At 35.6% G+C, this 21,859-nt stretch overlaps 2 protein-coding genes across 3 annotated transcripts; both read right to left on the bottom strand.

The window, feature by feature from the left end:
- Positions 1-829: 829 nt before the first annotated feature.
- LOC102607694 (serine/threonine protein phosphatase 2A 57 kDa regulatory subunit B' theta isoform-like) lies at positions 830-7,309 on the bottom strand. The gene is made up of 4 exons (XM_006469908.4): positions 7,112-7,309; positions 6,794-6,924; positions 4,961-6,449; positions 830-1,596 (listed from the first exon to the last, which is right to left on the bottom strand). The coding sequence occupies exons 3-4, from the start codon at positions 6,173-6,175 to the stop codon at positions 1,237-1,239; spliced, it is 1,575 nt and encodes a 524-aa protein (XP_006469971.1). The 5' UTR covers positions 6,176-6,449; positions 6,794-6,924; positions 7,112-7,309; the 3' UTR covers positions 830-1,236.
- A 6,941-nt stretch (positions 7,310-14,250) lies between these two features.
- On the bottom strand, positions 14,251-21,649 carry LOC102608199 (AUGMIN subunit 6). Of its 2 annotated transcripts, none has more exons than XM_006469910.4 (13): positions 21,297-21,649; positions 21,140-21,196; positions 20,946-21,040; positions 20,098-20,248; positions 19,444-19,569; positions 19,168-19,324; positions 18,868-18,928; positions 18,526-18,787; positions 17,262-17,387; positions 16,085-16,246; positions 15,721-15,973; positions 15,097-15,573; positions 14,251-14,971 (listed from the first exon to the last, which is right to left on the bottom strand). In XM_006469910.4, the coding sequence occupies exons 1-13, from the start codon at positions 21,510-21,512 to the stop codon at positions 14,931-14,933; spliced, it is 2,184 nt and encodes a 727-aa protein (XP_006469973.1). In that variant the 5' UTR covers positions 21,513-21,649; the 3' UTR covers positions 14,251-14,930. The 2 variants fall into 2 exon arrangements, with proteins under 2 accessions (XP_006469973.1, XP_015383141.1); XM_015527655.3 differs by having other exon boundaries at positions 21,259-21,402.
- Positions 21,650-21,859: the final 210 nt, after the last annotated feature.

Raw genomic sequence — 21,859 nt, 5'->3', positions numbered from 1 at the left:
GGAAGCACCCATTAGAAGTAGTTCAATATTGAAAAAGAAGAATTTTCACAGTTAAACTGGACACTTGTGCATTATGCTATTTTCCCCTTTGATAAGTTTTCCCAATAGATTTTTATTGGCCTTTTTAAAGCACGTCCAGCGCTACTTCACAATTCATCAAACTGGATTTGTTTTGCTTGAATTTTTATCTCATCGAATTTTCTATGGCAAAGATTAAATATAATTAATTATCAGATGGATACCCAAGGGAGAGTATTATAAATATTTTCTATCCCCCACTTCACTTCTATTACATTTACTGTGGTAATATTAATTTTGCAACATTTTGTAATGACATTACAAACTTTCAGAATATTAATTTCAATATTGTTTATGTTTGTATGTTTAGAATGTTTTGCATGCAAATGACAAGTGGGAACTTCGCTTTAAATAAGCCAGAAACCTTAGCAAGGCACAATAGAATGAAGCATATAACCAATGCTTACTGCTTTAGCCTATTTCCTGATTTCCTCTCCCTCGTCACACGGCTTCTTTCATCTAAATCTCTTAAGTTCCCCTTATTTACAATTATTCCATAAATTGATTAAATTCAGGATACTTGTTATAAAGTATGCTTCACGCAAGAGGTCCACCTCAGTAGGATTCATAATAATTTATAATAATAATCCTTAAAATAAAGAGTTTTCAAATATTGCATTAATTCTTTGAAGATAAAAGTGCGGATCAAAGGCATTACTGTGGAACACTCTTTACGAGCTTCATTTAAAAAATGCGAAGTTTTAATTTTATCACTATACTAAAATTTCAAGCAACAGTAACTATCATCAGATGCAACAAAGTTTAATGATACATATAATAAATAACTGCACATTTTGAGTGTACTAACAGTAATCCAAATTCAAAAAATAAGAAAACAGAATTATCTCGATTTATAACTTTCTCGTCACCAACTCACCCTTCAGAAAATCAAAAGTACTAATCAGTAACGAACTCACATTCACTTTGGCAGCACCTAATCGTTTTGTGTACCCAGTCCATCCACAATATACATTCAGCTTCAATATGGGGTTAGTTCTTACCCCGCCGCAGTGGTGCCAAGACCCATGTGACCAAAAGCAAGGGAAGTAAAACCTCAGGTGAACTTCCGCTTCACGAAATCATCATTTTCATCTATGGTTTGCATGCCAATTGCAAAATTGAAACCACCAGCATTCACCAATTAGAACCTCAGCCTCCCTAGCCTGTTCGTGGGCGTGTGGCTGTTTTGGGAGAGATGAGCACAGGTTCGTTACTTGCAGCTTTCATTGCAGCAATTTCTTCCAAGCGTTTCCATGTGGCTTCACGTTTCATTTTAATCTCCTCCTCTTTTGCTTCATCTTCTTGGAATTTGAGTAAGCACTCCTCAAAGAGCTCTGGGTCAATATCAGAGAAGATTTTGCGAACATTTAGTGTCAAGCTCTGTACTGCCTGGTTCCAGTGCTTTCTGGCATTTCTCTCCAAAGCAGGGAAGATTATCGGTAGTATAACTTTGCGATTCTGTTTGATTAGGTTCTCAATGTGATCGTTGTTCCATAAGAACAATGCTCTCTCAGCCACCTGAAAATTTAGATTTTAGAGACCAAATACGTGAGAAAACTGAAGAGATCACTGGCATAGAAAGTGAAAGGGCAGTAAACATCAGCGATACTGCTCACTCGGAACAAAAATGTTAAACTCCACAACACAATCACCAATTTTTTTTTTTAAATTCCTTTTCACTACCTGCAGCCTCTTATACTTTTCTACAATTCGGTGAGTTTTAAACTGAGGATAGGACACTTCTGGGATTTGACATCTCAAGTAAGTGATCTCACGAATTTAGCAATTTATTGTCGGAGACATCTGCACTGTTTTGAGCTTTTTGATATTAAGATTAACCATTGACAAGTATTCAAAAAAAAAAAGATTAATCATAGACAAAGGAAAATATCCATGACTCCTAACTTGGTGGTAAAACCCAACCACCAAAGGGGCCCAGATATCAAAGGTTGATGCTATTACGGTGACTACTTATCACTAGATTGCTGCTACTCAGCCGCACTATAATCTCTAGCAAGACCAGTCACAGCTGAGCACACACTAGAAATTCCACAACACATCATTTCTGCCAATGTTGTCAGCACCTCAACGCCTGCAACAAGGTGTGGCTAATTATCTTCATTTCTACATCCAAACAGTCTAACTGCCATGCAACCACTCACACATCCACACATCTTATATCACCAAACCAGTTCGGTACTCTAAAGACTAAAACTACTCTAAAAAGATTTAAAAAAAAGGAGTTGAGGACATGCTAAGTGTACTGCCTAGCTATTTAAGTCAAATTCAGGAGAGACCAGAAGATAGTTTACCACACCAAGAAAGACAAATAAAAGTAGTTGAGCAAACCAAGCTAAACACATTGTCTAACTCACAAGTCGTTTCGATCCTCTGGGATCTCTTAGTCTTTATTACATCCTAATATTGGACTACACTATTATTACAGATAATTCATGGGATGATAGTGATAGACAATCATATTTCAAAATTTTCATAAATAATTACATTATCCTGGTTCTTCAATTCAAAATCCTGCAGTATGAGTTAACTTAAATAGTTCCAATAGTTACAAAAACATTGACCATGCCTTTTATACCTCATCCACACAGAGATTTACAACGGATTTAACACATATCACCGACGACAGCAACAACGCCAATATCTTCAATATCCATAAAATATTTGTACTGTGAATAGTCCAACAATTCACCAAGTACGTCAGTCCAATGATTGCTTGTGTGAGGACTAAGAAAAAGAAGTTTTCCAACGAAAAATAATTAGGGCAACTCAAAAATTGGATAGAAAACTTGATTCTTGATTCTAAATGATAATAAACAGATACATGCCGCAATTTAAAGTCAGTTGTAAATCAGACCAGATGATCTCAAAATCCACAGAGTTCCTCTAAAAAGGATTCAAAAACCTAGTTGACAAATCCTTTGAAAGTCTTGAGGTGTCTATATATATATACATATGCTGCAATTTATTATCATATATATACACCCTGCAAAATATGTGTGTGTGTGTGTGTGTGTATCAAAACTTTTTGAGTTGGACAAGTCTGGACGATATATAGGACAAGTCTATATATATATATATATATATATATATATAAATATATAAACAGATACATGCCGCAATTTAAAGTCAGCCGAAATCAGCCTAGATGATCTCAAAATCCACAGAGTTCCTCTAAAAAGGATTCAAAAACCTAGTCGACAAATCCTTTGAAAGTCTTGAGGTGTGTGTGTGTGTGTATATATTGCAACTCAAAAAGTTTTGAGGTGTGTATATATATATATATATATCATCCAGACTTGTCCAACAGACACGTAGCAAACTTAAACAGCCAAATATTTACAAGACAGCCTTTGTAAATATCATTTGAACGAGAATATTTACCAAAATCTTTCAGGAGAGAATAAAATAATATAGGAGATAGCATCAGTCCCAGAATATTCACCAAAATCTTTATTTGTGGCCAAAATAATGAAATTTAACTCAGACTGGCTGATATCACCAAAAAAACTGATCATTATTCATCCCAATACTATATTTAAGCTGTTAATAAACTTACTAAATGACATGAACAGTAAACATCAACAACTTTGGAAAGTAATTGCTAACAACTTTGATCCCAATCTCGAGAAGAATGACCGGTTCATCTGGTGGACATATTTCTGTCCGTCCTAACAACCACTTACTGTCTCAATTCTACTTTTTATCAGTAGTAACTAACTCTATTTTGTGTTTTTACTCATTTATGGCTATTTACAGCTTGTCACCACCTTGATTAAGTTACACTTTTTCACCGGTCAAAGACTGCTAGATGTCAAATTGATCTAAGCTTTTGCATAATCACACTGAGTCCATCATCTTGCTTATGGAGACACAGAACTTAAAGACACTTTCACTTTGTGAAGTCCACCAATTAAAGTTTATGAGCAATTCTCTTAGCCACAGTTCTTATCCATATCATTTAACTTAAGCAGATTATTCAAAAACATTTTTCGCAGGCTTAAGGTTAGCCCAGTTTCTGTTTAAGGGAGTGTTGAAATATAATATTAAAAGATATAAATAGATCTAACATGCATTCTCAAATGGTTGAAATTGGTATGGACCATAACTGCAATACTTAATACAGGACGATGTGCTTACCGTTTGAGTAGATTTGCTTTATTGTTCACATCTAACAGTTTGACAATGTATTTGATGCAGAATAGGAATTTATACTAGGATATGTTTCCTAATTAATTAAGGACTTTTAATTTCCTTTCCATTTTAGAATTTTGTTTCCTTTTCAATTTAGAATTTTGTTTTCCCTTAGTGATTTAGGATAGTTACTGCTACTATAAATAGTTTCCTCTTGTAGCCTTTGAAGGCATGTTTGATTTCAATAATATTTTCAATTTTCAAATCTCTTTGTGAGTATTTGAGTTCAGTTAATTCTCGGTAAGCTGCGGAATCAACGAGTCTTAACCCCTAAATTCACGGTATTCTTTTGAATCAACGTGAGTTTAATTGTTCTTTTATTCCGGCATTCTCTAGAATCAATGGAATATTTTGAACTTTAAGCTTCCGCTGCATCAGTATTTCAGTGATTGTTATTTTTTTAAACTACTAATACCCAGCTTCTATACTGAATATAGATTAAAATACTTGGTCACTATATGATTTGATGCCACATTGACCAAAAGCAAAAAGCCTTTAATCATGAAGAGCTAGGGTGAAGATTTAAAAACAAAAATGTCAGTTATAATGAAACAATATAAGTCGGAGGGAGACTCATTTAATTTGGACCAAGAAAGATTCTTTTTCATGAAATGTTAAGAATAGGGAGACTTTTCAGGGAGAATCATTGTGAAAGTAGAGAACTACCTACCTGAAAATGTGAACTGCTCAAGCAACGGCCAATCTGGTGAAACAAAGGTACCATACAGCGTTGGAACTCTCCAGGCTGTGTTGATTCTAACACTTCCTCCAGTTCACCTAAGAACATGACCTCTTTAGTACTGTTTGTAACTGGCCAATATTTTAGCAAACCCCGTATAACAGTGTCTGCAAGCTTGCAGTCTTTCTCAACAAACTGTGTGATGCAGTAAGATAGCTGCTGGTGGTACATGGCTACACATTTTGGTTTATGAAGAGGAATTAATGCTCGAACAAGAAAGAGTTTGTGCTCTTCTTTCAAGGGCAAAGCAAACCCATTAATTATACTTCCCAAAATTTCTAGCAGCTCTGCAATCCCATTATGCTTCTCAGTCTCAAAAATGAAACGATAGAAGATATTGTTGATTGCTTTCCTGATAAATGGACGATGCACCATAAATTTCCCATAGATTCGGTGCAAAACTGTTTTCAAATACTCCCTCTCTCTTGGATCCTCTGAATCAAAGAGGTCTAACAACCTGAGAACAAAAGAGTGATCAATATACCTCTTAGCCAATTTTGCATCAGTCTCAGGCGATGCCACAAACCTCAAAAGGAATTCATACACAACTTGTAAATGAGGCCATGCAGGGTCCATTGAGGGCTCCTCCTCTTCCAAATCAAAGGCTTCTAAAACTTTGTTTTCACGGGGTGGAGAAGTGAGTGTTCTGAACAAATTTGCAGAAACCATTTTTACCATTTCTTGCATGACAACTTCTTGAAATTTTCCATTTGCAGAAGAAACGTAATCCACAAGCTCTACCAAGGTCTGCCGTTTGATGTCCTTTTCTTTGAGATTCTTTGTTGGGTCAGTGAAGTCAAAGACAACACAACATAGGTTCAGTTTTCTAACAAACAGATTCTGCTTCTCGGCATTAGGAACATCCTTAAAACTAGGCAATGCTTCATAATAAGCCAATGGATTCCCATTCAGCTTTGAATTCACGGCTTGGGGAAACTTATTCCCATGATTCACTCCTACATTAGCAACAGAATTAATCGCAGAATTGGACACATTGCTAGGATTTGCATATCGATTACCGGCTAAATCACTGTTTCTTGAATTGGCAGAAGCATGTGAAGAGGACGTAGAGGTTCCCCCACCCTCGCGATAGTCAGATGATTTAGATGGCTTCCGCGGGAACTTATTAAGTATCTGTTTGATCATAACTTATATGGTACAAAGAAGTATATCTGTCATACACTTAAGAATCCAAAACCAGTAGCTACTCATTCAAGGCAGAAGCAGCATCAAAGATAGACAAGAAAATGCTCAACTCAGCCTATCAAGAAAAACCAAGATGCAGTGGGGCATTGTTAAGTTAGAATGTGGAATCCATCCTGTAAGTCTCTGATCTTCTTCACCATCAAAATACAACATCCATCTTCACTCAAGTCAGAAATCGTCCAATCCAACCAGGGAAAATAAACCCCTTGCTTATCTGAATAGAAACATCAAACCCACGTCATAAAGTAAAACATCTTAACGCCAAAAGACATCTCATGCAAACTAACTCGACATCAGTTATCTGGACAGAAATCCCAGAATAGTAGTTCTCACCTTCCAAAAATTAGCTATATTAAACATCGATTTTGACTACCAAAAATCCTTAAAAAATCAAATTTAAATAAAATAAAAAAGCAATTTTTTTGACTCGATTTGCAGAACCTATATGCAAAAGAGAATTCAAAATGAAAAAGCATTAAAAAAATTCCAGATTCATTACATATGATAAAACTCAACAGACTTTGACTTCAAAAATGAAAAGGTATAAAGAATATTCACCTCTCTTGTCTCCCTCTCCCTCCTTCAATTTCTTCAAGATTATCAAACTAGTTCAACTGGATCAAAAGGTAACAAGATCTGTTATGATCTATAAACCCCCCACCTTATAGCCATTCTCCACTATGAGTAACCTACAACATCATCAAACCAAAAATTCAGAATAAAACCAAAAAAAAAGTAAAATTAAAAATACAATTTTGATTAAAAACAGATTCTATCAACATGAAACAAATGAAAAGATATAAAATTTATAAAGAAAATATGGAAATGATGAGTGTTATTTACACTAACAAAGATTAGTTAAGCAGCAACTCATACCATTGAAAAGGAAATAAAGAGAGAATTTTTTTTTTAGATTTAGTGGAAAGAATGATGGATTTTAGCAAACATCAAATCTATGTCTCTGGTTGTTGCTGCTGTTGTTGTGGTGTTTTTGTTAAGCTGAAATTACAGTTGTTATTGCAATTTGCTTTTGCTTTTTTTTTTTTTTCCCCTCTTTCGTTAACTTTCTCGAGAAATTTTTACTTTTAGATTTTCTCTCCAGATAGAGATGGAGCTAAATGGACTAAAACACCCCCGGTTGCATCGATGATAGACGAAGAAAGGGAGGTTAAATTTGGAATTGCATGACACTTCATTGAATGCTGAATGAACGCGCCATGGAACTGCGTGTGGGATTTGTTCAATTCATAGGAAAGCCTGTTCCACTGTTTCGCCACTTGATTTTAAATATTAAATATATTTATTTAATATGTTTTCTCCTATTTTATTTTATTTTGCACAAAATATAATATTATTTTTTGAAATAATAACATTGGAATCTCTGATTTTTACATTTTCTTCAAATAGAGACATAATTTATACATTTATATTTACTAGGTACCCCCACCTTCTTTTGTGAAAGTAGTCGCCTTCCCTTACATGAATATTTATTTAGAAATCTACTACAACATGACTTGAATTAATCTTATTAATAGCATATGATAACATAATCCACATGTACAAATTTATTTTGAGTTAAGTCTAGATATGTTTTAAATAATATATTTACTCTAAAAGATATTAAATTATCAATGAGACTCGAACCTTGTATCTTGATGAGCAAACCATAGACCTAAAGGTTTGGCTTAATCTCTTATGGATTGAAAAATCAATTTTCTTTTTTTTAAGATTTTTATAATCTATAGATATATTACAACATAGGGTCTACTAAAAGTCTGAATTCATACATTTACAATGTAGTTCAGAGATTTATCGAGAATAGTTCGAAATATGCATAAATTAAATATGAAACCCCTACTCCCATGCATAAGAAGGTAGATTCACTTCCAAATAATATTCAAGAGATATATTTACTTCATCTATATTTGTGGGAGAATGATTAGATTATTGAGTTATGAAAAGTCGAATTGGTGCTCTCAACATAGTTCAAGACACTAGTGCCTCAAAATTAGCCGAAGCGGTAGTTGAAATATAAAACTACCACTTACCACTAGAGAATTTAGCCAGAGTGATGGTCAAATTCATTAATGAAAAGATAATTTAATTATGCGAGTAGGAAAAAAGGACCTGTCTTTACAAATAGAAAAATTAAGCCCTTATTAGAAAATTAACAAATTTGGAATCTAAATGTTATTAATGTGAACATAAGACAAATTAATTTTTTAGCTGCTATTAAAATTCGAACTTATATATAATAAAAATTTACGAAAAATTACTTAAAAATTGTTTATTAAAAAATGCAAGAGAGGCAAAGGTAAATTAAGAAAAAGATCCTCTCATAATCTGAGTTCTCATTAATTTTTAAACATCTTGTGTCATGTGTTTTTAAGTGATAGTATATGGATAAAATTTAACTTTTTTTTTTAATTTTATTAACAACTAATTACCACATGTATGTTTGATCAGGAGGAGATCAAATCAGGTAAGAATTCTAATAGGGTAAATTAACCCTTACCAAGTTTTTATTACTTTGTGCTGTCGGATAAAATTATACTCGCTCCGATTGTGCGTGAGTTTTCCCTGCAGTGAACGATAGTGGAATTCTTTGATATGAAGGCATATAAGCTGTAAAAATAAATCATTACAACCTTGAATTCTAACGTCATTTATTACAATCTTTAGCGAATATCCAATGAAGATATAACAACACATTAGCTCTGGAAATTAGTGTGGATAAGAGAGGATCATACTAAGAATTAAGAAGTAACAATAAATTTGCGATGAGAATATTGCCAAACCAGACAGGAGGAAGCTATTCTGATTTCTGAATCCCCTTTTAATGAGGATTGACATTCTCTTTCTCATTGCTTGAACACGCATGGTTCTTTTTATTTGCCCAATGAGAGATTTTATATCTGAGTCTTGAGGGGAGAATACTACATGGACGCCTGCCTATTTTGCTTGCACCTCGTACGGAAATTTTGAGATTTGTAATTTTGGGAAAAGAAAAGGAACCTAGTTAACTATATTTGCAAGAAAATGAATTAAATTGTGACTTTTATTGAGGGTGCCATGACTTAAGATGTATCTTAAGAGGATAAATATCCGTTTAGTCCTTATTTTTTAAATTAAATATTCGTTTAATTCTTATATTTAAAAAAATACTTTAAGTTACTCTTTCTATTCAATATGTTACACTCCTATAATTTTTTTTACAATAATACCCTCGCAACGATGTTCTTAGGAATATTAATTAAAATTAAAAAACAATTTATCAAATTAAATTTACTCAAATTTTTATATTATTATTTTTTCTTTTAGGATTAATTTGGTAAATTAATTTTTATATAATAATTATTAGTAAAATTATTGTACATATGCAAAAAAACATTAGTTTTTTCACACTGATATTTATTGGTCAATTTGCTTATAAATAATTATTGATTAATTTGCTAATTAACTTTTGTATAGATAAATTAAGTAATGTTAAGAATATAGTTGGAAGAGTATTATTGTAAAAATAAAGTAAGAATAAGATATTTAACAATAGAAGTATTTTTTATATATAAAGAATAAAATAACACTTAAGTCAAAATATAATGATTAAACGTCCATTTATTGAGAAATTTACAAAATTAACCATAAAATTTTTGCTATTTTCACAATTAACTCTCTAAACTTTTTTCTATCAATATTAGCCATACACAAGCTTTTCTCCCCAAATTATCCTTATTTACAAACCAAAAGCAACTTTCTTTCTCTCCTTTTATCAAATCAAACGCAGCTTTGCACTCTTAAATCATCATCGACGACGGCAAAAGGTAACGGCAAACGCCGACGGCGAACGGTAAAAGTGAAATCCGATCATAATCCATCCGGATCCAACACCAATCCGCATCACAGAGTGGTATGAGTTATTTTCTGAACTTGCGAGAGAGTTTCAGTGTGATTGCTTGGTGCGACATGCTTCGTGGGACAATTTGCCTTTTTGTGCGACAGGTTACCTGTCACACCAAGCTACATGCGACAGACACCCTGTTGCACCAAGAGGCAGATTCACCGACTCTGCCTTTTAGTACTCGTCGCACCAAAACAGTGCCACAGGCAGCCTGTCGCACCAAAAGACAGATTCATTGTAACTGACTCTTTATTAATTTGATAGTGCGCAATTATTTTTTTTTTTTAATTTCAGGCTTAATGGATTCAGTTGTGCTTGAATTGTGTTATGATGGTTGGTGAGAGACGTTAGAGGATGGGCGTATGGAGTATGTGAATGGTAAAAATAAAATTTTTTTTGTTGGAAAAAATTATTTTTTTGATCAGTTTTTGGCAAGAGTATACGAGGTGTTACAAATAAATCCTAATGAATATAGTATCACAATGAAGACAACTTTGAGGTCTAGTAACACATTATATTGTATATGTGCATTGCCCATAGATATATTTGATGATGAAATGGTGAGGGTTGTGTTGCATATGACATCCAATGTGGCCAACTATGGATGCATTGTTATATTCGTTACCACATCACCTCAAGTTCCGAGCGAAGATGTTGAGCCACATGTCGAAATAAAAACTTTCTTTAGAGCAAATATGTATGGCCCCGATAATGAATAAGAGGTGTTGTCAAGGACAATGTCGCTGCACCAATATTACTCTACAATCCGCGACAATTATGACAACATTGATGACAACGACATTACGTTAGAGGATGTTGGAGAAGATGTATTACCACTAACGACGTCGTTGGAGCAACGGTATTCTCCGTATCACAACAATGATTTTCGGGACAATGATGATCTTCATGATGAGACAGATGGGGATAATGTTTGTGCAGAACCTTATAATGGTATGAGGGGCACTCATTTCAATAATGTAGGTGATGATGGAGGAGCCGGTCCTTCCAATATTCCGTCGTTTTAGTATGAGATTGAGTGTGAAGACGATATTCCTATGAAAAATAGAGACAATGGATCTATTCCTCCAATGGTTCGATCGAAAAAGAGGATTGACCCCCTCACAAGTCTTGCTCTAATTTTGCCTTCAAACATGGTTGCTCTAAGCTTTCTTAGTTGTTGTGACTCAGATGATATCAGTGTGGGTAAGCTATTTACTGAGAAGAATGAGTTTATATTACAACTGCGTAAGGTTGCCTTTAGGGATAAGTTTGATTTCAAGATTGCACGGTTTACAACGACACGTTTCGAGGCTCATTGTTGTTCGGAATCATGTAAATGGCGTATTCGAGCAATTAAAAGTTCGAACGAGCAAAATGTTCCTTGGGTGGTGAAGAGAATTGACAATGTACACACTTGTCATAACGAGGTATTAGTTGATGGTCGTCATCAAGTAAGAAGCCGAGTTGTTGGTCATATTATCGTAGATAAATATATTCAAGAAAAGAGGATTTATACTCCAAATGACATCAGAGCAGATATGTAGCAGGAATACTGTGTTCAGTTAACATACTAGTAGGCATATCGGGCCAGAGAAGTTGGTTATGAAATAATTCGAGGCAACCCTGCAGAGTCATACAACTTGCTCCCTAAATACTCTCACGTACTGACTAAAGCGAATGAGGGTACAGTCACTCATCTCGAGCGGGATGGAGATGGTATACGTGGAATACGTGGATACCAACTTTATGAACCCAATCTGGAATACGTGGCATATAATCCTTCACAGTGAGCCAATATTTTTTTTTACTCTCCTTTGCATCCGACTCAAGGGTTTGCAAAACATTCCCCTGCCATGAATTCAGCCCAAAATTTTAAGTAAGTGTACAGAACTCAAATTTAGTAATGTCAAAGATAGTATTATACGTCTACCAATACATATTACTTACAAGACGAGATTCGTCATTGAAGAACGAATAAACCTCAGCAAAGTTTATTTTAGAAGAAGCCATGGGCTTGTATTGCATGATGCAGGGAATCTTCTTCTTCGTTTTCACGACCCATGCTGGCGGTAAACCTCCAATCGTTTCGTAATCTAAGCCTACAACAACCAAAGTGAGAAAGCAATTAAAACTACCATTAAATATTTAATGTTACAGAACTTATTATTGAAAAAAACAACGCACCTGAACCTAGGACGTAAAGTCGTAAAGATTGTACTTTTCTATTTTATTATTTAGATTTTCCAACCGAGTTGTCTTAAATTTCTCGTCTTTCTTGTACAGTGTATTGTCAAAACTCTCGTATATCGTTTCCCCCGATAAACAACCCAATGGACGATTTCGGAAGTAATTTATATCATCAACTTCATTCAGCCAATCGAAATTGATTTGACAGTGACCCTTTCTTCCATTTAGAACTATGTCTGCAAAATAAAAGAGCGCGGTCTTTAATGCGTCAATGTCGTCCATAGCCTGAAAATTCAACTTCTCAAATAATGCATCGAATTGCTTAACAGTGATGTTACGAAACAAATCACCACCAAAATACGTTTTCAGTAGCCTATGGCCCGATTTGTTATTTCTTAGTGCGGTATCTACACCATAAGAAAGTCCAGTAACCAGGCATCATTCTCCAATTGACAAGCGTATTAAATGCTCACCAATTTGAAACCATAATTGAACCTCCTCTCTGTATTCTCCATGAGCCACTTGCCTAAGCAAAATATTGTGCAAAATTACACTACTAAACGGAAAGTTTCGACACTCCAAAAAATGCCCAAATATGTCTTTCTTGAACAAATGCAGCTGCCGTTTTGTTAATTTTCCCTCGATGGCTTTTATGACCGTAGATAAGTTACTCATACTCGAAATTCGCCCCGGGAAGTGATCGGTATAAGCTAATATTATCCTGCCTAATTCGTTTCTTAACACTTCTGATTTCGCCATGTATCTATAATATTTTTAACATTATTAGATTGCATTTATAATACAATAACAGGGAAATTAACTTTTGGTAAAAAAAAAATTTAAAACTGTAATTTGGTGCGACAGACGTGGGGCCAGCGACGGGTGCTAGCGAGTGCCCGTCGTTGGGCAGCATTCTCCCCAAAACAATACAATCACAAATCATTCCCAACACAACACATTCACAAATTATTCCTAAAACAACAACCACCACTACAAACACCACCACCACCATTATTCTCAAACTACAACCACTATTATTCTAAAATTTTATTTTAAATTAATGAAATATCAATAAAATGGCTAACCTAGGTTTTGTTGAAGGCTGTAGATGGTAGATCGGACGCCGATGATGGATGGAGCCACCGCCGACGAGGGCTGATGTTGCCGCCGACTATGGGTGTTTCTTGGGTTTGGGAGAGATTTGTGAAAGAGAAATTGTTGGGGGAGAGATGTGAGAGGAGTATTTTGGTCTAAAACATTTTTTTTTTGCTAATGTTGATAGAAATTAATTTGTGGGGTTAAGATAGAAAAAACATAAAGTTTTATAGTTATTGGTGCAAATTTACCTCATTTATTCCATTTCGAGATAACACGCATGACGTTTTGCTATTTTTGGCTACAGGCGCGCAAGAATTGTATTATTGCATGTTAAAATAATGCTGTGAATAGCAGAGCAAAAGGAGACGGTGGTTAGCTTTCATTTTCCATTTTAATTTTCTTTTGAGGCATGAAAGTTGAAACAAAAATAAAGCCGCAAGTTGAAGACTTGGTGTTGGTGAACAAATCACGCAATCCATTCACAATAATTCAATTCGATTCAATCCACATCGTATTTGTTGACAAGAATGACGGTCCACTCCTTTGGCACCTTAGCCCAGAAAAGGTCAATGCATCATATTCAAAACCAAAATATTGTGTCAATGACGACATGCTTCCTTTCTTATGTGCTAATAAAACAATCCCAGTCAAAATTTCAAACAGATTCCCCCCATCGGCCTCTAATTTGTCAATTTCTAATCACCCTTTCAAGATGTTCTAAATGGCAAAATGACAATTATGAACCGGTAAGCAAAACCAGAACAGCGTAGCAATCAGGTGTCAAAGGCAATAGGCGTCAATGAAAACATTTCAACTAATGACAAGAATTGCATGATACAACTGCCGAGAATCAATAAAGAATGGAAAATTTCAACAGCCTCGCAAACAACTAGTACTTGTTTCAATTGAACCAATGAGACAGAAATTGAAAACACCCTCTATCAAAGAATATTAAAACGATGAAGATTGTAATTCCGATCCTGATCTGTCAGCAAAATACACTTAATCAAACTGGTAGATTACACATTTATCAGGTAGATTACAATCACTACATCAAAATCGATCTCAGTAGTGGTATCTAATATCCATCAGGCCGAAAGTCAAAGCAAGCAAGATTTACCATCTTAGAAGCAGAAGGTGCAGCAATTCTCTTTTCAATAGAATTTCTGGTAGTACCAAAATATTCTGGTTGTACTAAGGATTTTGGCATCCATGATCCACAACCAAGTATCTTAAAGGTATCCTATCGGACTCCCGGTATCTTATAAGCATGTACAACAGCCCTTCTGAAGAGGTTAGTAGTTCCCTTTCCTCCAAACAATGAGATATCAAATGGACTAAATGAGAGAGCATTGATGTCATGAGACAAAAGGAATACACACAAGCACCACATCATGCAAAAAATCAGTGGAGGGTGGAGAATATTCCAACCAAGATCGGAAAACTGGGACCATCAGAATGACCAAATTATTTACCCATGAATGCGAGACCAGGATTTCGTATACTTCAGTTTCAGTGCTCCATCAAGGCAGTTTCGGTTTCCGATAGTGGAGCTGCAAAAGGATTAAACTTGCTTTCAGATTTATAACATTTTTCAAAAATTAATATTAAGAATAACAAAAAATGTTAACCACATGGAGGACCACAAAATGAAAAGTTTGTGGTCAAACCAACATACCGAGCAAGTCTTCATAAGAATCTGCTAGCAGGGATGTCTCCATCAACAATGGAGGCGAGAAGACCTGATCCTGAGCTTCATCAATGTCATAAAACGAACTGTGTGTTTCAGAAATGACACCATTTGATCCGGCAGCCGAGAGAAACCCGTTTACTTGGTCAAAATCATGAATTGAATCCAAATCATTCAACATGTCTGGTATATCACCATACTTACTCCCAAGATGACCATCAGGGTTATTATTGCCAAGCATGGAAGTGTCTGTTTGAGCTACAAACAATCTCTTACTCCTTACCGAAGATGCTTTGTTTTGTAGGCCCATACGAGAAAAACCAGCTGGGGCAAGAGGTACAAAGAAGTGTTCAGAACCTTCATCAGAGTGGCTGTCCCGAGATGATTCCGAATTGCAGGATCGCACTGATAAAGCTGCTTCTCTTACAGATCGCTTTAAGTTCTGAACATAAGTACTGTCACTATCTGCAACGAAAAAATCAAAATCAAATCTCAAAATAAAGCTGCATAAAGATCATTATTTTTTTCCAAATGATAAAAGAAATTCCTTGAGCTATCCAAAAAAGCAACATGCAAAAGGGCATGAGATGGAAAAAAGCTGATATAGCAAACCTTGTGGTGCATTATCCACACGATTATTTGACAAAGGCTGGTCCAGAGAGTTCCTTTCAGAAAGATTTTCTATTTGATTTGTTTGAGGAGCTGAATTCTGACGCTTCTGTAAGCTTCCACCTTTTCCAGAAGAATTTGGAGTCAAACTAAATAACTGAGGAAGCTTTAAAGTGGGGGGACTAACTGACACCTTGTCAAGCTGAACAGTAGACATCTTTGAAGTCACCTCAGCAACATCATCAGAGCTACTTTCCTGTATGGTTCCGGAAACAGAAAAGAAATGAGCACTCAATTAATTATTAGGGTTCCAAAGTAGGCAGGACATACAACACTTTACACTTGTGAACACTTTTTGGATAATTACCAATGTCCTCCCACTGCTCTGTGCTTGATTAGGTGAGGTGGCTCGACCATGATGCTTAGCCATAGGCGGCAAGCTGGAAGAAATATTATTCACTTTATCTGTACAGTCTGATATTGACTTTTGTATTGATGGAGCAACCTCCTTCAGTTGGTTAATGAGCACCTGCAAGTGAAAAGTTTTGAATGACAATTAAGCCTCCTTTAAGTAACAATGCATGAAACATGATAAAATTTAACAGTCACACGTTGTCTCGTGCATTTGTTTGTGCACAACATAAGCATAGAGAACAGAAGTCAAACATTCTCACTATGTTCCAGTTCAACTATAACCAATAGATTCTAAAGCATCTCCAGTAGTACCGGTGCATACCCACACAACACTTCCAAAACTAGAACGCTCTGTAATCTGTCCACAGTGATTGTTCTCTTTTTACCAGAGTCCAACCCTATGTTGGTATGAGGGGGTATGAGGGGATTTACATAGAAGTTAACAAGAGCTTTTAACATACAAAAAATATCTCCAGACTATTTCCTACCACTTGGAAACTAGCTTTCAAGATTCGCATGCATCATAACTCAACAAATGGTTTACAATGGTACATCTGCCTAAAAGAACCCTTTTGATTGTGCCATCAAACCCCAGATAGTTATATCTTCCCCTCATACTTAATACAAATTTAACATCATGCCAGTACACACCTTTGCCTGGGTCTTGCATGAAAAACTCATGGTAGGAGTTAACACGGTCAAAACAAAAGTGACAGATATTGGTCAAAGTCGTTCCAATGTGAAATATAACACTTGGAGGTTAATATTCCAAAACAGCACCTGTTAACTCTAGATCATTCAAATAGCAAGCAGAGGAAATTTTCTAATGCAGACTAGCAATGAACCACTCGCCAAATGAAAGTCAAATTTCACATATCTTCAGCCTAATAGTAAGATGGCACTATCATCGGCAAAATAGTAAAGGTCCACAAGTTAATGGCAGATAAAGGACAGAGGGAGACCATCAGGATATCAAACATCACTCACAGAAGAATAACATGAAAAATATGTTCCACAAAACAAACATCCAATGGAACTGACAAGTTGAAAATGTCCATGGTTATGCTTTGAGGGGAAGAATATTAGTGTAAGTGTCAGTTCTACCTGATGTAGAAAGATAATTACATTACCTGAAAACTAGCCAAGTGTTGTTGATGCTCAGCAAGAGTTGAGGATAAAGATTCAGCATGGCCACTTGTACCACCATCTTGTGCACTTCGTAATATATCAGGACCGTCTCCATCATTAGCTTTAGCCTATAAAGAAATTATATTAGAGAACTTCATCACGTCAGAGTATACATGCATAATAATCATCATTCCCTTACAATTTGTACGGGCAAATTAGACTGTTCTGATTCTTCAGAAGCATCATAACATTCAGATTCAGTCATTAATTAAATATAGTGAAAATAGAAATTTTAAATGCAAGATACTAATTCTTGAAGCTTTGGTTTATACATGAGTAAGTGAATAACCAATAATTCTATTGTTTACAATTATATTTTCAAAAATTAGTCAACAGGACAATTTCAATCACCATAACCAACACATCAAACACCACAATTTCAAGATGCAACAGTTATGATAATACCATCCACACACAAACTTCTTCTAGCATATAAACTGCAAACTTTTCAAGAATTTTATGCATGTAAACACTTTGATGGCTTTTGTACTCTTTGGTGACAAGGCCATTTCCAGAAAATCAACAAAGAGCTTCACAGACGCACATCGAGAGCCTTTTATTACCGAACCAAATGAAGTCCCAGGTCAACACTAAAACAGATACGTTGCATGATTGCTATATTTTTTTCTAAGGATATTATTGACTAAACCCACATTCTTTGCCCATATCCAAGAGATTCCAATTATTTAGTCATCCTCCAGATACTTGAATTTATGTCACAGAATATTCTTCTTCAAAAATCACTAGATAATACAATTGTATTTCGCAAAATCCAAATCTACAATTCTACCAAACCGTCAACCCCCTGCTTCAGCTCAGGCTCACCGTTGCATAGATATCTAGTCAGCCATGCAACAGTTCTCCTAATAATCTTTAAGAAAAAAAGGGAAAATGAAAATTATTATTTTTGCAGACCCTTTGGACCTCCAATCAATGAGGGCATGACCAGTGAATGGCGCATCTGAATCTAGCAAATGAATCCAAGTCTCAGCATGAATGAGACTGATTTACTTAAATTTAAGGCATCTACCACCAAAGTCATGAAAAAAATAGAAATTACGCAATAGAATATTTAGTGAAGAGAGGCCATGTACTAGTTCAAAATGAAACCCATGGCTAATTGAGCAACACATCAAATATCAACTAGCAATTTTTAAAACTTGTAGTAGCCAAGTGGTGACTACGAAGGAAGGAAACCCCACATACCAGTTGAAGAGACTGTTTATGTATACGTTGTAATGCATGTGTCCAACGCCTGATAATTTCTGCTACATCAACAGTTGGGTGGACTCTTCCTCCTCTATCATCCGCTCGAGAGAGGGATTCATCACTAATTTGCGAACAGGATGATCCATCACTCTGTTCTTTCTCATCCCAATCACTAGGCTGAAGAGATAAGACATCAGCATAAGGAACCTGAGAACTCTGATCCATTGCTGCGAGCAAAGAGGAACCAGAGATGCGGTACCTGTTAAAAGAATACTATACATGAGGGAAGTGGATTATTGGCATCTAAAGCACTCAGAATAATACAACATAGTAGGTTACCTATGCTCCCTATGAGCTATCAGGTCCTCAATAGGTCCTGATGCAAGGACTTCATGTTGATCTGTACAGGTTAAATGGAGTTAAAAGTGGAAAAAGCATATGCAAAACAGAATATGGCATCATCAAAAACTAAATTTTGCAAAGAAAGTACAAAGGTAAAAATGAAAACAATTAACAATGAATTTGACAAAACATCCCAACTATGATGGTTTATTATTTGGATTCATTAAAAGGGGAGAAAGGAAACAGCAATGCCAAGTAATTTGAAGTTTTAATTTGTTAAAATACTAGCATACTAACTTTTACGGGCTAATATAGACTCCCACAATCGAGTAGCCTTTGATACTAAATGGGAATTCTGACTTGAACTGGATACGAGATCATCCCACAGTTCCCCTTCCAACTTCACTTTGTTCCTCAATTCATGTAGTTTTTCCAGCTCTTGCTGCAAGTACGCCTGAGATCCATGGTTTCCAAAGAAAATTTTAAATAACATGGAATTTAATGTCTTCCACAAAAGGCACAACAATTATTCAGAAATATTCAATGAAATAATGTTAATAAGTTACTCTTTACCTCTTCAGCACAAAGACCACGAAACTCTGCGGTCATCTCATGCGCCAAACCGGACCACATAGCCTGTCTCTGCACTGCTGTCTCTGCGTTTTTCAGAAATCTCCGCCGTTCAAGTGCTATTCTTGCCTGTTTAAAATAAGAAGTTAAAACCACTGCTACTCAAGAGCAAGTTATACAATTTATTAAAATTTTTGCTGAAGGAAAGCCAAGACTAGATGAACAAGCAAAAAGGACAGAAAGCAATGGAAACCAAAATATGCAGTGTCAATTTTTCTCTCAACAGTTGCCTGCCACAGTGGCTGTACACAATAACATCCAAAACTTAGAAAGTTATCAACCAGTCAAATAATAAACCATGATATGAGTAAACCATGGAAGCAAATTGACCAAAACTGCTATATTCAATTGCAAATGAAAATGTACACGACACTAAATCACATATAAATCAAATCGAGCTCTATTCAAATAGAAAGTTACTGTAACTTGGAGCTTCAAATTTTCCATTTATACTCATTTCAGTCTCTTCACATCCATACAACGCAGCTTGACTGTTGTCAAGCATTTCATTTATTTTAGAATCACCTTGTAATAGATCCAATATTACTGACAGCATAATCCAATATGTCTAGTGAAAAGAATGTTAATCGGTAATACCTTTGTGACTGGAAGTAGTGTCGCCGCATGTGAAAAAGCAACATCCGTTAAAGAAGCAGGCAGTGGGTTAGAGGCTATATCAGCTGGAAATGTTCGTCTATGAACCTCTCGTAAAGCATGCAAAGAAAGTTGCCACAAAAGTTCAACAAACCTGCAGTCAAAATATGAAACCACAAAATTTGAACAAACGTGCAGTCAAAATATGAAACTTTCTTTAAATAAGTGAAAAAAGGCATGTCATTAATGCTACATAGGAACCACGTGGAGGCAAGTTATTGAACTTAAGAACCTCTCTATGTAAACTCCCCATCACCATATGAAAAGAACAATTTTCAAGGCTATTCCACTGTCATTGTTTCTTTAGCTTACCCAACATGTGAAAGCTCCTTCAAAGAAACATAAGACAATGGTAGTTGACATGCAGTACCACGACATGTCACATTGCAGCATCTTAACAAAAGGTAACTTCCACAACATCGTAGTAATAAATGATGCTTAAAGTATTTCATCATACTACTTTTTAACTCCTCAACAGAAATTTTCAATCCCTCTCTACCGTAGTACAGTTGTGAATTATCAACAAATAAAAGCACTCTCAATGCTCAATTTTATATTTCCCAATGCTAAAATGGAAAGAGAGTAATTCAAGCTTTTGAATTATAAAACTAACACCATGTCCATTACCTTAGTAGGCATAACTTCAAGAAAGAAAATTAATCACAATGCTCATTTTTTAATTAGATGTTAATTTTCCAAGTTTTCTCAGCAACCAAACAGGAATTCAATCCAATTAACCCAAACACTGCACCAAAGAGAAGATTAAAAGCAGAGTATAAAAAGCAACAAACCTCGGTCCACAACAAGTAGCAAGTGATGAAACCCTGGAATTACTCCTCGGCAATGCCCCTTGTGATTCCAGCTCACTAATTATCCCTTGCACAACCTAATAATTAAACAAAGTTGAGTAAACATAACTAACAACTAACTTAACCAAAATTTTAAAAGATTCAAAATTAAAAGAGAACAGAAATGCAAAAATTACCTTTCGGAAATCACGCGACTGCGCGGAATCGAAAATCGGCCAGACCTTATCGAAATCCTGAAAGATCCGAGAATCAGAAAAGACCGAAATCAAAAGAGAAAATAAATCACAAAACGTACACACGTGTGATAACGATGATGATGCATTTTCAGTTTACTTTGGCGGATTGAGTAGGGCCACGGAGCGAGGAGAGAATGAAGTAGAGCAGCTGTTCGCCTAATTTAGGGTTGGAGTGACGGAAGAGCCCGACCCGAGGAGTGCCGTTGGATGCTCCGAGTCCGATAATTGACGGATCTAAACCTAATAACAAACAATTCGTGTACATTGCACTCTCTAGCTCTATCTCTCTCTCTTTCTCTCTGTCCATCGTCATCACCACCACCACCACCACTCTCTCTCTCGAGATTTTTTTTCTTTTCTTCCTTCCTTTCTTTGTTTCTTGCTTTCTCTGCGCTCTCTCTCTTGCTTTCTCTTTCGTTCTGGTTGGTTTTTTTATTATTAATTTAAATTTTTAATTCGTTGGTTTTTTTAAAAAACGCAGGTCCTTGGAGATTCTTGTAATTCCGAAAATGGACCACATCTTGGGGAGACGTAATTGTTTAATTTTTTTGAAAAAAGGAGTGGGACCCGGAGTGGGGAAATAAAGGATTCACGTTTTTGGACGACGAATGAAGGGGGATTTGAAAAAAAATGGACGGATGGTGGATGCTAACGTGCGCG

This window comes from Citrus sinensis, chromosome 2 (genome assembly GCF_022201045.2).
Source record: "Citrus sinensis cultivar Valencia sweet orange chromosome 2, DVS_A1.0, whole genome shotgun sequence".
NCBI lineage: Eukaryota > Viridiplantae > Streptophyta > Magnoliopsida > Sapindales > Rutaceae > Citrus > Citrus sinensis.
Note: the sequence above shows the minus strand (reverse complement) of the source record. Positions and strands in the feature narration are given on the sequence as shown.

Coding starts and splice junctions, on each gene's coding strand:
- LOC102607694 (XM_006469908.4), bottom strand. CDS start 6,175: ATGATCAAACAGATACTTAATAAGTTCCCGCGGAAGCCATCTAAATCA. Junction 1,597..4,960: donor TGAGCAGTTCACATTTTCAG/GTAGGTAGTTCT, acceptor CTAAATTTTCAG/GTGGCTGAGAGAGCATTGTT.
- LOC102608199 (XM_006469910.4), bottom strand. CDS start 21,512: ATGACGATGGACAGAGAGAAAGAGAGAGAGATAGAGCTAGAGAGTGCA. Junction 19,570..20,097: donor CACTACTTCCAGTCACAAAG/GTATTACCGATT, acceptor TATTTTAAACAG/GCAAGAATAGCACTTGAACG. Junction 17,388..18,525: donor ATAAACAGTCTCTTCAACTG/GTATGTGGGGTT, acceptor ATTTCTTTATAG/GCTAAAGCTAATGATGGAGA.